Raw genomic sequence first — 13,538 nt, 5'->3', positions numbered from 1 at the left:
TTCTTCCTGTTCTCCCACCTCTTGCCCTTCCACTTTCCACCCCAAACCCCCACTTAGAGGGTAATGGGATGAAGATGAGAAAGTGAAGGATACACAATCAAGTGCAAAACACTGTGATACGTACAGAGAATAAGTGTTGTGGGAAGGGAAGAGTACTGGGATGGTTAGGGATCTTCAGGATTTTCCAGAAAAAACAGGATCCTAGGATGTGGTTGCTCGGGGGCAAAAAAAAAAAAAAAACCTCAAAAATAAAACAAAACAAAAACAATGGAACTCTCAGACTTCTTTTTGAAAATGGGGTGTGGGGGGGGGGGGGAGGGAGTGAAAAACCTAAATCAAAGATTCCTACCCTTCTCTCTGGCCTGCTGGTACTGAACAGCCAGTCCTTCCCCCCTCCCCCCACCAAAACAACAAAACAAAATAAAACCCAAGAGAGGTTAAAGAAAAATAAGCCCCATTTCCTACCCAAGCCAGTTAACAAAAGGCTTTGTTTCTCTCCCCATAAACAAAAGGCTTCAGGGAGAGGCGGTTCTGCTGAGTCCTTTGCACCTTTCCATGGACCTCATCTCTCACTTCTAGGGGCTCTCTGCTGGTTCGGTCTCCTGTGGTCTGTCCTCCTCAGATATCTTTCTTTTATTTAAACAAAACGTCCAAAGTGCATTTCTGTTGAATGTAAGGGCCTGGGACCGAGAAAGCAGCCCAGGCAGGGTCGGGTTGGCAGCCCCAGCCCATCCCTCCTAAGTTTGGGGTCTCAGGAAGGCATGCACTGCACCCGGTCAGGGCCCTCCTCCTCGTCGGATGTGTCTGAGGAGCTGGGAGACTCATCAGAGTCAGCATCTGTGGCCCCAACCCCAGGTTCTCGCCAGCGCTGTAGGATGGGAAATCCTAGTTAGTAACATCCCTGATCCAAGGAGAGGACTGCTAGATCTAGACTGAGCCAGGGAAAGCAGGATTTCCCCAGTTACATTAAATAACATAAGCAACGTGCTTACTCCCTATTATCCTACCTCAGCCTCCCTGGTAGCTTACTACTGTACCTTACCTGGCTCAGAATTTTTCTTAAAAGTCCAGGCAGGAAATGTTTTAGATGTGTAGGCCATATGGTGTCTGCCTCTGCACCATGAAAGCAGCCACAGCAATACAGAGAGCCAATGTGGCTGCATTTTAATAAAAATGTGTCTGTTGACCCATGCTCTAGATCTCTTTTAGCGGGACAGTTACCACAGACCACCCAGAGCAGCTATGTCTCCTCTACTCTCCCCCACCCTCAGCCGCTGCAGAGATAGCTCTCTGCATTTATGGTGACAGAGGACAAAACCACACAGCATCCCATTTCTCTAGTTGCTCTAATTGCATAAAGGCCAGTGGATAAGACACCCAACCAAGACTACTCCACGCCTCCTCCAAGTAGTTAGGAAGTGTGCTGCAGTTAAATGTTTTAGCCTTCATTAAAGGAGTCCTTGGGAGCTCACTTCCAACAGAGGCTTACCCGGTGATGGCGTCTCTGTCTCAGGTGATGCATAAGGAACCAAAGCATGTGACTATCAAACAGGTCAGTGTGATGCAAGCTGTCTTCATCCCTTTCTCGCTTGTTCTTCTTAATCACCTGGAACCAAAAGGGTTGGGAGAAGGGATAGTAACAATCGCTGGGCTTGGACAACAAGACTGGTGTTGCTGTTTGCACGACTGTGACCCAGCACTTGAAGGTGGAATTAGGAGGATTACAAATTCAAGGCCAACCTGAGCTAATCACTGAAAATGTGAAAACCAAGGGCTAGAATGTCTAGAATGCAATTCAGTAATAGGGCATGTGCAAGGCCCTAGGTATAATTCCCAGTCCTTGGGACACAAACGCACACGCGCGCGCAAGCAGGCTGTGTCTTCCACCCCAACCAATCCTTTCAGACACCACAAAACTAATGTAGAGCTAGATTAGATGAGGAAACGGTGCTCAAGGTCTGCCGGGTTGGATAATTTACTGTAAGGCAGCTTTTCCTGGAGCAGCACTTCAGAGCTGCCCTCTGGCTCAGGACTGTCCCCACAGAGGCAGGGAGAAGGTGGAGGAGGATGGTAGAGCAATGCCTTTAAAGAACTGATCATCAAATTATTCACTCCATATGACGATGAGGAATGGTTAAGCAGTTACATGCATAAGTAGAAAGAAATGAATGTCTTCAACTAAGCCACTCACATCCTTTAACCCTGTCAGCTCAGTGGAAGCTTCAGCTGTGGGTGCCCAGATCTTCACATCATGGTCTAGGCCACTGGTTGCCAAAACAGGTAGGTGTGGATGGGGCTCAAGACAGTTTACCTGGTTGGGAGGAAAGAACACAAGGCTCAGGAGTATATAGGAGTAGAGTCTCAAAACCAGGGCCACCTTGGGGCAAATAATTGCCCGTGACCTGGGCTAAATCCGGCCCACCTACCTGAGCCTACACCAAATACCCCTGGCAATAGAGGAAATACAAACTGGATACGAAATCAGCCTGACAGCTGGGCGGTGGTGGTGCACGCCTTTAACCCCAGCACTTGGGAGGCAGAGGCAGGAGGATCTCTATGAGTTCGAGGCCAGCCTGGTCTACAAAGTGAGTCCAGGACAGCCAAGGCTAACACAGAGAAACCCTGTCTTGAAAAACCAAACCAAACAACAACAACAATTTCAAGTCTGTAGATGAGGGGAGGTTGCACGCCTAGTCATGGCCCCAGGAGCAGGTGGTGACTGGCCATGCCTATTGCTGGCTTCGTAAAGTAAGGAGTAGTATACCAATGGCCTCGTTCACTCCAGAATCGAAACTTCCAACTTGGCCAAGGCTGAAAAAATTCTTCCAGTGGCTTTCATTAGTTTCACTGTTTCTAACTGGAGAATGTCAGACACTGAGAAGAGGAAGGAGCACAGGGGTGGGAGTAGCAAGGGAGGTCTGTGTGTTTAAGAATCCTGTGTCACTACCTGCCCTAAGGGCATAGTAAACTCAGCTATAGGAGAGCACACTGTACCTGCAGGTCCTCCACTCAATCTGTTTCAGCCACCTCATTCACTGAGCAGTAGAAAAAAACAGTAGATGGCAGACATTTGGTCTCAGACAGTTTCCTTTTGTCTGAAAGCACCCGTGCCCTCTGCTGTCTGACTTGAAAACATGAGCTTCCTTAACAGGGCAGGGCAAGGCAGGGCAGGATGGGGCAGAACAGAGCAGTTCCCATCCCCACCGGAAGAGCCAGTCCCAGATCTAGCTGCTAAAGCATTTTTAGGCTTTTAGTCAGATGAGGAACTGATAGGAAAAGCACCCCGCCTTGCAGCTGCTCTGTAGCCAAGAAAATAAACCCTGGCAAAAAGCCTGTTCTAGTTTTCTCTGGACCAACCTTCACTGCTGTGCCTGCACTCAGACAGCAGCTAAGGAAACTGTAAGGCAGGCACAGAGAATAAAAATGACTTCATTTTCTTTGAGTTTTATTTGTAAACTGGAACAAGCTAGAGAAGGCCAAATCTAAGTCTAAGCTTAACAGTACCCAGAAAGCCCATCTCCCCCAGGTGAGCTCACTGCAGATTCTTGGGCTGTGTGCTTGGAAGCCCAAGGAAGCACTAGAGAACAGACTCCAGTACAGAGACTGACAATCACAGTCGAAGCTGGCCGCATCCAGCCAGCCAGTTCCTCATCAAATCTTGCTAAAGACCTGCACTCTTGCGCTACCTCTGCTTTATCACCAAGTGGGTCAAATATAAACACATAAGGGAACAATTCCTTGAGACCTAAGCTAAGGACAAAGCCAATGGCCAGAGGAAAGAGAACAAACACAATACATGAGCTGGAGCGGGCAGGGGGAGCTGACAGAGAACTTCTGGGCCAGGGGACTGGTTACTTCATCAGACCTGTCTGCAAGCCAGGACTTATTCTGTCAATAATGCCTGAGCAGAGAAAAGAACTCTGACCTTAGAAGACGTACGTGTGTGTGTGTGTGTGTGTGTGTGTGTGTGTGTGTGTGCGTGCGCGTGTGCATGTGTACACACACACACACACACACGCGCGCGCACGCAACTAGGGGATGGAACAGAGCATCAAAGTGCTCTTGGGAGAGTAAGAAGTTGTTCCTTGGTATCATCTCCCACTCTTGTGTCTGTGAAGTTGAGTGGGAACAAAGAAAGGATCCCAAAACAAGAATCAGGTGGGCAGTAACATCTGCGCTCCTCTGATGCTAATACTCTACCGTATGATACAAAGTGCTTCGTCATCTACGCCTGGGCTGGAGCTGCTGACCTCCGCCGCTGGAACGTTGTAACAAGAACAAAACTATCTCAGAGGGAACCACAGAAGAACCACAGGATCGTTCTGCTCACACAAAGGCAAGAACATGTGAAGAAAGTCTTCAGGGGCAGTCACTGCGTCTCTTAGAACCGGGAAAGCTCTGGCCTGGGGCCCACCCATCCCAAGTCGATGCTCTTCCCAAATACTGGCTTAATCCGCAAAGCCTGGTACTGGCTGGGCTGAAAGCAAACTGGTCAGCAGAAGGCCTTTGCCGAACAGACGACTGCTGACTTGGGAGAGAGCACACATCCCTGCGACCTTCGAGAACACAATGCCAAGACGACAGTTTATGGTCAGGAAAGGAGTCACCAGTCCTTTATGACTTACTGACTATGTGCCTACTGCAGAATTTTCATTAAGACTCCTGTGTTTTCAACTTGTTAACTACAGGTGACAGAGGAGGGACCTTTGAAGGGAAGGAAACAGAAGTAGCGAAGAGTAAGACACACCTTGAACATAGAGACCTCTCTCCTCGTTCTTTCAGGCAATACAAAACTTAGCCTGTATGTCCTTGGTCCACAACATTTAGAGGAAACCAGAATAAAATATGAAATATCCTCACTAGCATACCAAGAAATCTGTAAGAAGGACTGGGATCCGGAACTCTCAAAGTGCTCTCTGGTAAGCCTCATCAAGTCCGAGCTGGACTCTGAAGTTGTCCACAGTTTAGAAGAATAAAAAGGATGAGGGCCCAAGCAGGTCTAGTCATTCCGTAGAGGACTCAGGTAACCAAACTGTCCTGGGTGATCAGTAAAGCGTAATCTTTCAAACTATCTCTTCCCTTTCATCAGTGGCTCAAAAACCTTGTTTAAGTAGAAGGCTATTTAACTCTTTCCTAATGCTGGGTCTCAAAAAAGGAAGAAAAAGGGCCGGGCATGGTGGTGCACCCCTTTAATCCAAGCACTACTCGGGACGCAGAGGCAGGTGGGTCCCTGTGAGTTTAGTAAGGCAAACATGTAACAGCTGGCCGTCCTTCACTCCTTAGCTTGATTTTCACAATTCTTTTTCTTCCTTTCTTTCCTTCCTTCTTTCTTTCTCTTATCAAGACAGGGTTTTTCTGTGTAGCCTTGGCTGTCCTGGTCTCACTTTGTAGACCAGGCTGGCCTCTAACTCACAGAGATCCGCCTGCCTCTGCCTCCCAAAGTGCTGGGATTACAGGTATGCACCATTGTGACTGACTCAAAATCTTTCTTGACCCTTTCACATAGAGGATGCTTGCAAAACTCAAAGGATAGGCAGACAATGATATGACCACATTATCTAGCAGGCTGCTCAGCTGTTCTTTTCAAGAAAAATATGTATTTTATTAGTTTACTTTTCTATCTACATATATAGAGGTACATTATGTATATCGGTGTTTGTTTAATAGGATGGCACTTTATCCCTAAATACAACACGCATACAACTGTAAATGCATGGATATTCTCCTAAATAGTACTTTACAGATAAATTATACTGAAATCCGTGTTATCTAAATTACAAACCATACTCTTGTTTCCCAAAGTGTTCAAAAATGTTTCTAAAATAAATAAACAAAAAATAAGTGTACATCTAGCTTTTTCTGCAGATCCAGAAATCAGCCTAAACCACTGGTTGGTTTACTTAAGAGATAAGGCACAGATACATCTTGTTTTGACATTATATAGGAAGGTTTGTCCTGAAATATCTTTTTTTTCCCCCTTCAAAAATGTCCATGCTTAAGAATCAGGCTGATAGCTGGCACTTGGGAGGCAGAGGCAGGCTGATCTCTGAGTCTGAGCCCAGCCTGGTCTACAAATTGAGTAGGACAGCCAGGGTGACACAGAGAAACCCTGTCTCAAAAAAACAAAAACAAAAACAAAACAAACACACACAGACACAAGAAGAGTTTTGTTCAGGCTATAAATTTATCCTAAGGGGCTGGAGAGATGGCTCAGAAGTTAAGAGCATTGGCTGCTCTTCCAGAGGTCCTGAGTTTAATTCCTAGCAACCACACAGTGGGTCACAGCCATCTATAATGTGATCTGATGCCCTCTTCTGGCATGCTAACTCAATTGCAGACCAAATACTCTATAAATAAATAAATCTTTAAAAAAAAAATCCCCCCTAAAACCTTTCCTCTTTTCAAGAAACTATACCTTTTAAAGGCAGAAGGAAGGAATAGAAGAAAATATTCCATCAAAATGTTAGCACCCCCAAAGCAGAGTATGTTTAATTTAGCTGTGAGGAACTCTGAAACACTGTACCATATAATTAGTGAAAATTCAGTGGCCCATGCAAGACCTACCTTATTGACCTGAGAAACTAGGGGCAGCCAGTCCAGCACAGCATATACTCACCACACCTCCCTTGTCCCCCTCCATGAACTGAATGATCTGGCAGGATGACTTCTCCCAGAGGAAGATGTGCCCACAGTCACTACCGCTCACCACAAACTCACTCTTGGGGCCATAGAAATTGACGCCTTTTACTGAAATGATAAATGAGAGAAAAAAACCACATAAGGGTTGGCACTGAGCCTATGTTTATTTACCTCACCGAGAAGTTAGTAATTCACAAACTCTGAGTCATCCGAATGCCAAACAATTCTTTTCAATTCTACAAAACAAGTGAAGAGACTGTGTGTATGATAAGTAGTTATTATAAGAATCATACCAGTTCCAGACTCTATTTTCCCAAAATGCTCTATCAGTGCAGGAGTCTGCTGTCCCTATGCAACGGTCGGCTTCAATTATACTCGATCAGGTATAGGTCTCAGACTAATGGCCTATCTGTCCCAACCTGATTCATTTCTGCTCTGCCCACCTTGGGCCACAGGATTATTGTTGGTAAGCATTTATTGGAGCCGGGGTGGTGGCGCACGCCTTTAATCCCAGCATTTGGGAGACAGAGGCAGGCAGGTCCCTGTGAGTTCGAGGCCAGCCTGGTCTACAAAGTGAGTCCAGGACAGCCAAGGCTACACAGAGAAACCCTATCTCGAAAAAAAGAATTTTATTGGTACTCAATCAGTTTCTTAGGTCATCAGCTGATCTCAGCCACGCCTTTTCTCTTGCTTGCCCATGTAATGAAATCCAAGCACAGAGCCCTACCCCTCTTTCCTGCTTACCAGTTCAAGAGAAGTAGTAAAAGTTACTACTGTCTCAAGTCAAATGATGACACGAGCTGAGAGGAGTGGTGCCAACAAAGTGAGGTAACCCTCTGCCTTCTCTGTATTAGAATCAGTTAGGAGACTTTAAAAACTCCTAATGTCCCAGCTGCACTCAGGGTGGGGGGAGCGGGAGGTGGGCATCAGTGGTCTTTTGTTAAAAGACTGAGGTGAGTCCAGTGAGCACCAATGGGAACCAGACACAGAACTAAACACTGAACTCCACTGGAAACTTTGGCTAGATGCCACTGCTATTCCTCCTCCTTTGCTTTACTCAATAGCAGCATCCCCTTCTCTCCCTCTAAAGACACAGTCCCACCACATTGTATGTACTTCAGCACTACAGCTTCCCTGACTTTCTACAAGGACGTCTGTGCCTACTCTAAGGCACCTGAAAGCACAGAAAGCAAAGAAGCCGAGCTTCACACTGAAAGCAGCTGGAGGCACCATCACTGCAGTGAAGATGCTACTGAGTTCTGCCCAAGCACTCTGATGAGAGAACTCCAGACCAACTTGCGATAACCTCTCACTGCCCAAATCGACACAGGCAGCCTAGTCCTTAAGTTACTCCCACTTACACAATGGGAATAAGATGATGTGGGCTGTCATGTGCCTTGGGTCATGGAAACACAAAAAGGAGACTGACCTGTCGCATTATTTCTGTGACCTTTATATCTCTTAATATACTGGGCCCCATCGCTGTGAGAAGAGTTGAAAAGGTAAATGTCTTCATCATTGTAACTGGCCAGAAGCTCTGCCAAGAATAAGAACACAGCAGTGAAGGTAAAGGCTGAAAAATGCAAGAACCAGGAGATTTGAGGGGATGGGAGATTGTCTAGGATGGAGCTTCTTGCTGGTAGTGCATCTTCTTAGCACCCAGATATAGCATCCATCTTTCCTAGTTTGGAAGCACAGCAAGTAAGGTCATATAGGGTCTAGATGAACACATGATCAGCCCAGGGGCAGCAGACACTCAGGAGATCACACTCTTTAACTTACTAAGGAATTAAAGACCTTGCTTAGGCTAGTAGCCTAGGCTTCAGGGCAAGCCCCTGAAATGTCACCTGCAGCATTTCCAAGGGTCATCTGCTATATGCTCCCACTACATGGTCCCCATCAGCAACTATCCCAGCTGTTCCACTTGGAGCTACACTGGAGGGCACATGCCTCACTGGCTCAGCAGCTCCCTAGACAGAGGAGGCATGCCGGCCTAGGAGCTGGGCCTTGCTCACGTACCTGTGCCGTCGTGGCTGTACACAAGACAGGTGATGTTTGCTTTGGGACTCACTGTTCACCTGCAATAAGGAGCAGATACCGACTGATGCCCCTAGCCCCACTCCATTTGTTATACAACCTTCAGGAACAGGTTTTCCTAGAAAATCCCCTGTATCTTTTCCCAGAGATAAACAGAAAGAAAGAGGTGGGGGGAGGGGTGGGAGTGAGGTATATAACTGAGGAAACATATCCACCTCAATGAGCAGTCTTTTTTGTTTTTTGTTTTGTTTTGTTTTTCGAGACAGGGTTTCTCTGTGTAGCCTTGGCTGTCCTGGACTCGCCTTGTAGACCAGGCTAGCCTCGAACTCACAGTGATCCGCCTTGCTCTCGCTCCCAAGTGCTGGGATTAAAAGTGTGCGCCACCACACCCAGCGCAATGAGCAGTCTTAACGAGGCCCTGTCTTGGTTCTCTTGTGTGTGGCAGCCACTGTAGCTGCACTGTCTCATTAGGCCACACCATTGGTGCAAACCTCCATCTTGTTGTTGAGAACACTTAGACTAGTAAAGGCCAACTGGCTGCCTAAGACCATAACACTTTCAAATGAGAGAGCCAGGATTAAAATCTGTCTTCCCACTATGCCAACGAGTTTGGAGGCAGCTCAGGATGGAGTTAAGGAAGCCAGGAGTCACTGGCCCTTCGTGAATCTTACCAAGTGATGAGGACAGAATTTTTTCAGTACTCCATTGTTCTCGTTCTCATCAATCTTCCTCTGGTCATAGATCCTAGGAAAGAAGCAATGAAAGTGTCAAAACTTACAAAGGGAAGACTCTTTCCTTAGCAAAGGTGTTCCCCTCTCTAAGCCATTTTCAGGCTCTACCTTATCTAGGTATTTTCCACATAGCAGTAATCCTCAATTATATCCATTTGAAGTGGCTTATCTCTCAGGTGTCATGTACTTCCTGTTTATTTTAGTGGGGGTATGCTTCATGTATGTGAAAGCCAGAGGACAACCTTAGGTGTCATCCTTTGGAACACTGTCTGCATCCCTTGCCAACAGGTTTTCTCACTACCCTGGAGCTCACCAATTAGACTAGACTGGCTGGCAATCAAGTCCTAGGGATCCCCCCGTCTCTGCCTCTCCATCACTTGCTGCAAGTATCACACACTATATAATATTTTTCCCTCCCCCGCCCCCCAGGGTTTCTCTGTGTAACAGCTTCAATTGTGCTGGAACTTGCTCTGTAGACCAGGCTGGACTCGAACTCACAGAGATCCACCTGCCTCTGCGTCCCAAATGCTGAGATTAAAGTCATGTGCCATCACTGCCTGGCAACACCCATTTTTTTTTTTAAAGATTTATTTATTCTTATGTATACAGTGCTGAAGTGGGCATCAGATCACATTATAGATGGTTGTGAGCCACCATGTGGTTGCTGGGAGTTGAACTCATGACCTCTGGAAGAGCAGTCAGTGCTCTTAACCTCTGAGCCATCTCTCCAGCCCCAACACCCATATTTTTAAGTGTGCTCTGAGGATCAAACTCAGACCCCATGTCTGTGAGGAGAGAACTTTATGGCTCAACTATCTCTCAAGCCCCATTTATGGTTTACTTTCACTGAAGCAACTAATACCTTTTATAAGTAATGCTCATTATAGTATTTTGTGGTTCCGCGTCCCTTGGGGTGCTGGCACAGGCCGCACACTGAGCAGGGAAGAATGAGGCAGCGCCAGGGGCGGGTGGGGCCTGCAGGATCCAGGAAAGCCTTTTCCAAAGAGTGCCACAGCTCTTTCAGGCAATTATAGCCCTTTGCCAAAAGGAACAAGAAGCAGAGCTCGGGTCCCTCTGGCAAGGCCAGTGTGTGGTCAGGTGCAAGGATCCAGGGGTAAATGTCCGGAGAACAGAAGGCCTTCTCCAAAACAGCCCTTCAAGTGTTACAGCTCAAGCGAAGCAGCAACTCTTTGTTTTGCTGTTTTTATTTTTATTTTTTTCTGAGACAGGGTTTCTCTGTGTAGCCTTGGCTGTCCTGGACTTGCTTTGTAGACCAGGCTGGTCTCCAACTCACAGATCTGCCTGCCTTTTCCTCCCTGAGTGCTGGGATCAAAGGTGTGCGCCACCCCACCTGGCAAACCTGTTAAATAATCGGTGAATCCGCTTGTTCCCATTTATTGGTGAAGCAGCTTATGCCTGTTTATTTTATGGTGAACTACTATTTTATGAACCTCGGGATTGGGGAGGGTTTTTGGAGTGAATGCATTTCAGTGGTTGTGGCTGGCATGCTGGCGATGCTCTACTTGCATCTAGGTGCCAGCTATGTGAATACCTGGAGAGCTGAGGGTCACCAGGATAGGAGGGCAGGGCATACAGGCTCAGAAAGGGTGTGGTTCTTACTCCTGCCATCTCAAGTTTGAGATTTCCTGCGTTTGAACGCTCCACCTCACAAGTTCCAGGCCAATTCCCCTGTTGGTGCAGCCCATGACCCCACAGCGTTTCTACCATTCTTTACTATTAGTCATTGCTGCTAATGAATGCACCTAATTTATAAAGTAGCATAGGTTTGTATGAGGAAAAAACAATTACAAATCCTAAAACAGAACCTTTCAGGTGCAATAGTGTGCAGAGGTTCAAAGCTAACCAGGGACGGGAATACATCCAATTAAGGGAAGTTACTATACTTTATTTCTTTTTGTTGTTGGTTTTGGTTTTTTGAGACAGGATTTCTCTGTGTAACCTTGACTGTCCTAGACTCACATAGTAGACCAGGCTGCAGAGATCCACCTGCCTCTGCCTCCCAAGTGCTGGGATTACAGGTGTGTGTCACCACACCCTAGTTTGTACTTTCTTTTGATGATGAAATTCCATTGTCAAGCTTTAACTACTACACCACCTCCTGACATCTGGGAATCTACTTTAAATCTATGTCTCTTACTCTGAGCTCTAGACGTACTTCTACTTAACAATCAGACATTGTAATAGTAGGTTGCCCAAAGGCAAACTCATTTTCCCTCCAAAACTCAACTCTTTCTAACCCTATCCCTATCCCTGCTAACAGCACTAGCCTTAACACAAATGGCCAAACCATGTATCAGTTTGTTCGTGCGCACACTCTCCCTCTCATTTAAAAAGCTTATTATTATTAATTGACAATTTCATACATGTAGTCAATGTGTTTTCTATCATATTCATCTACTCCTCCCATGTATTTACCTCTCGTCAGCCCCTCTCCTTGGGTCTACTGCTCTGCTTAGACCTGCTCTTTCCGCTTCCCTGCATCACAGTTTGCTTACACTACTGTGATAGTCCTCCTGATTTTCCTGCTCATGTTGCCATCAGAATTTTAACCAAAATGCAAAACCTTACCTAAGTTCCCTACTTACATCTCTTTAGTAATTTCTGAACACTTCAGTGGAAAACAAAGTTCAAACTTGTTAAGATGGCTACCTATAGCTTCCTCAAGACCCTATACATTACACCCCAAACAAGCCAAAGGCAACAAGAACAAGTCTATGGCTGAGCTAGGGCAGTGGCCTATACTTGCTATCCTACCACTGGGGAGATTAAGGCAGGAATAAGAGCTTAAGGCCAGTAACAGCCACACAGAATACAAGGCTAGCCTGAGCTACATAAGATACTGTCTCAAAATTAGAAAAAGGAGGAAAGCGTCTTCCATGTTTCCTGCAACATGCGTTGTCACAACTTATGACCATACCTCTACCTATATTGTTCCTTTTACCTAAAATACTAATTACCCAAAATATTTTTCAGTATATTTTGGTTTGAGTTCAAATATTACCTACTGCTCACTCACTTGAATAGCACTGGGTGAGTTACACAGACCTTACATGTTTTCCTACACAGTCGATGTGAAATAAATGAGTCAATGCATTCCAGGCACTATGTAAAGACTCTGCATAGAGAGAATAGCCAGGACATGTTTATTACATGAGGCCACAGGTACCAACACAGGAAAATGGTTGTATTATTCCTAAGTAAATTTAGTAACTGCCAGGTTTTTTTTTCCTTCTCTTAACTAAGTTTAAATCAACAGAGCTCAAATTTAACTAACCCATTTTAAAAATTCAGTAAACAGCTACACATGATAGCATATGCCTTTACTACCAGTACTCAGAGATAAAGGCAGACGATTCTCCAGCCAGGGCTACAGTGAGACCCTGTCTCAAAACAGAACAAAACAAACAATACTCCAAGCTCAGTAAGTCAGCAAATTAATGAAAAGTACTAAATATTCAAGGCCCGGCTGGGCGTGGTGGTGCACGCCTGTAATCCCAGCACTTGGAAGCCAGAGGCAGGCGGATCAATGTGAGTTCAAGGCCAGCCTGGTCTACAAAGTGAGTCCAGGACAGCCAAGGCTAACACAGAGAGACCCTGTCTCGAAAAACAAAAACAAAAAAATCAAGGCCCATGGGGTGCTCTGTGGTATATGGACTATTCTGTGTTCTTCAGCACCCAGTGTTCTTTGTTCTATTTTTTTAAGGGATACTTATATCTTTCTTTTGCTTTTCTTCCAATCGTTAATTAGTGTATCAGAGCAGGGCTGGCAAACTCTTAAACAGCAGAAGACAAGAGTCTGACAGGTTACCAAGTATTGTAGCTGAATTCTGCCACCGGAACACTGACTTTCTCATGTGTAATATGTAAGTGAATTGTCACAGCTGGGTTCCAGTAAAACTTTGTTCTTTTTTAAAAAGAAGTTCATCTTTAATCATATGTACGTGTGTGTGCCCGCATGTGGGTGTGAGCATATGAATGCATGTGCCGAGAGCCGAGAGAGCTGGATCCCTAGAGCTGGAATCACAGGCAGTTGTGAGGCATCCAACATGAGTGCTGGGAACTGAACTGTGATCCTCTGGAAAAGTGACATTTCACTCTTAACCACTGAAT

General features: G+C 45.9%; 1 protein-coding gene across 1 annotated transcript in view; it reads right to left on the bottom strand.

Moving 5' to 3' along the window:
• Positions 1-559: 559 nt before the first annotated feature.
• Dcaf8 (DDB1 and CUL4 associated factor 8) overlaps positions 560-13,538 on the bottom strand; it is a 29,111-nt gene continuing 16,132 nt past the window's right edge. The window contains 8 exon segments of the mRNA XM_051147888.1: positions 560-868; positions 1,490-1,606; positions 2,192-2,311; positions 6,617-6,747; positions 8,069-8,176; positions 8,659-8,701; positions 8,703-8,717; positions 9,348-9,420. Coding sequence (XP_051003845.1) covers positions 752-868; positions 1,490-1,606; positions 2,192-2,311; positions 6,617-6,747; positions 8,069-8,176; positions 8,659-8,701; positions 8,703-8,717; positions 9,348-9,420 — 724 coding nt within the window. The 3' untranslated portion in view covers positions 560-751.

Source organism: Acomys russatus, chromosome 6 (genome assembly GCF_903995435.1).
Source record: "Acomys russatus chromosome 6, mAcoRus1.1, whole genome shotgun sequence".
NCBI classification, from domain to species: Eukaryota; Metazoa; Chordata; class Mammalia; order Rodentia; family Muridae; genus Acomys; species Acomys russatus.
This window is presented reverse-complemented; position numbering and strand designations above follow the sequence as displayed.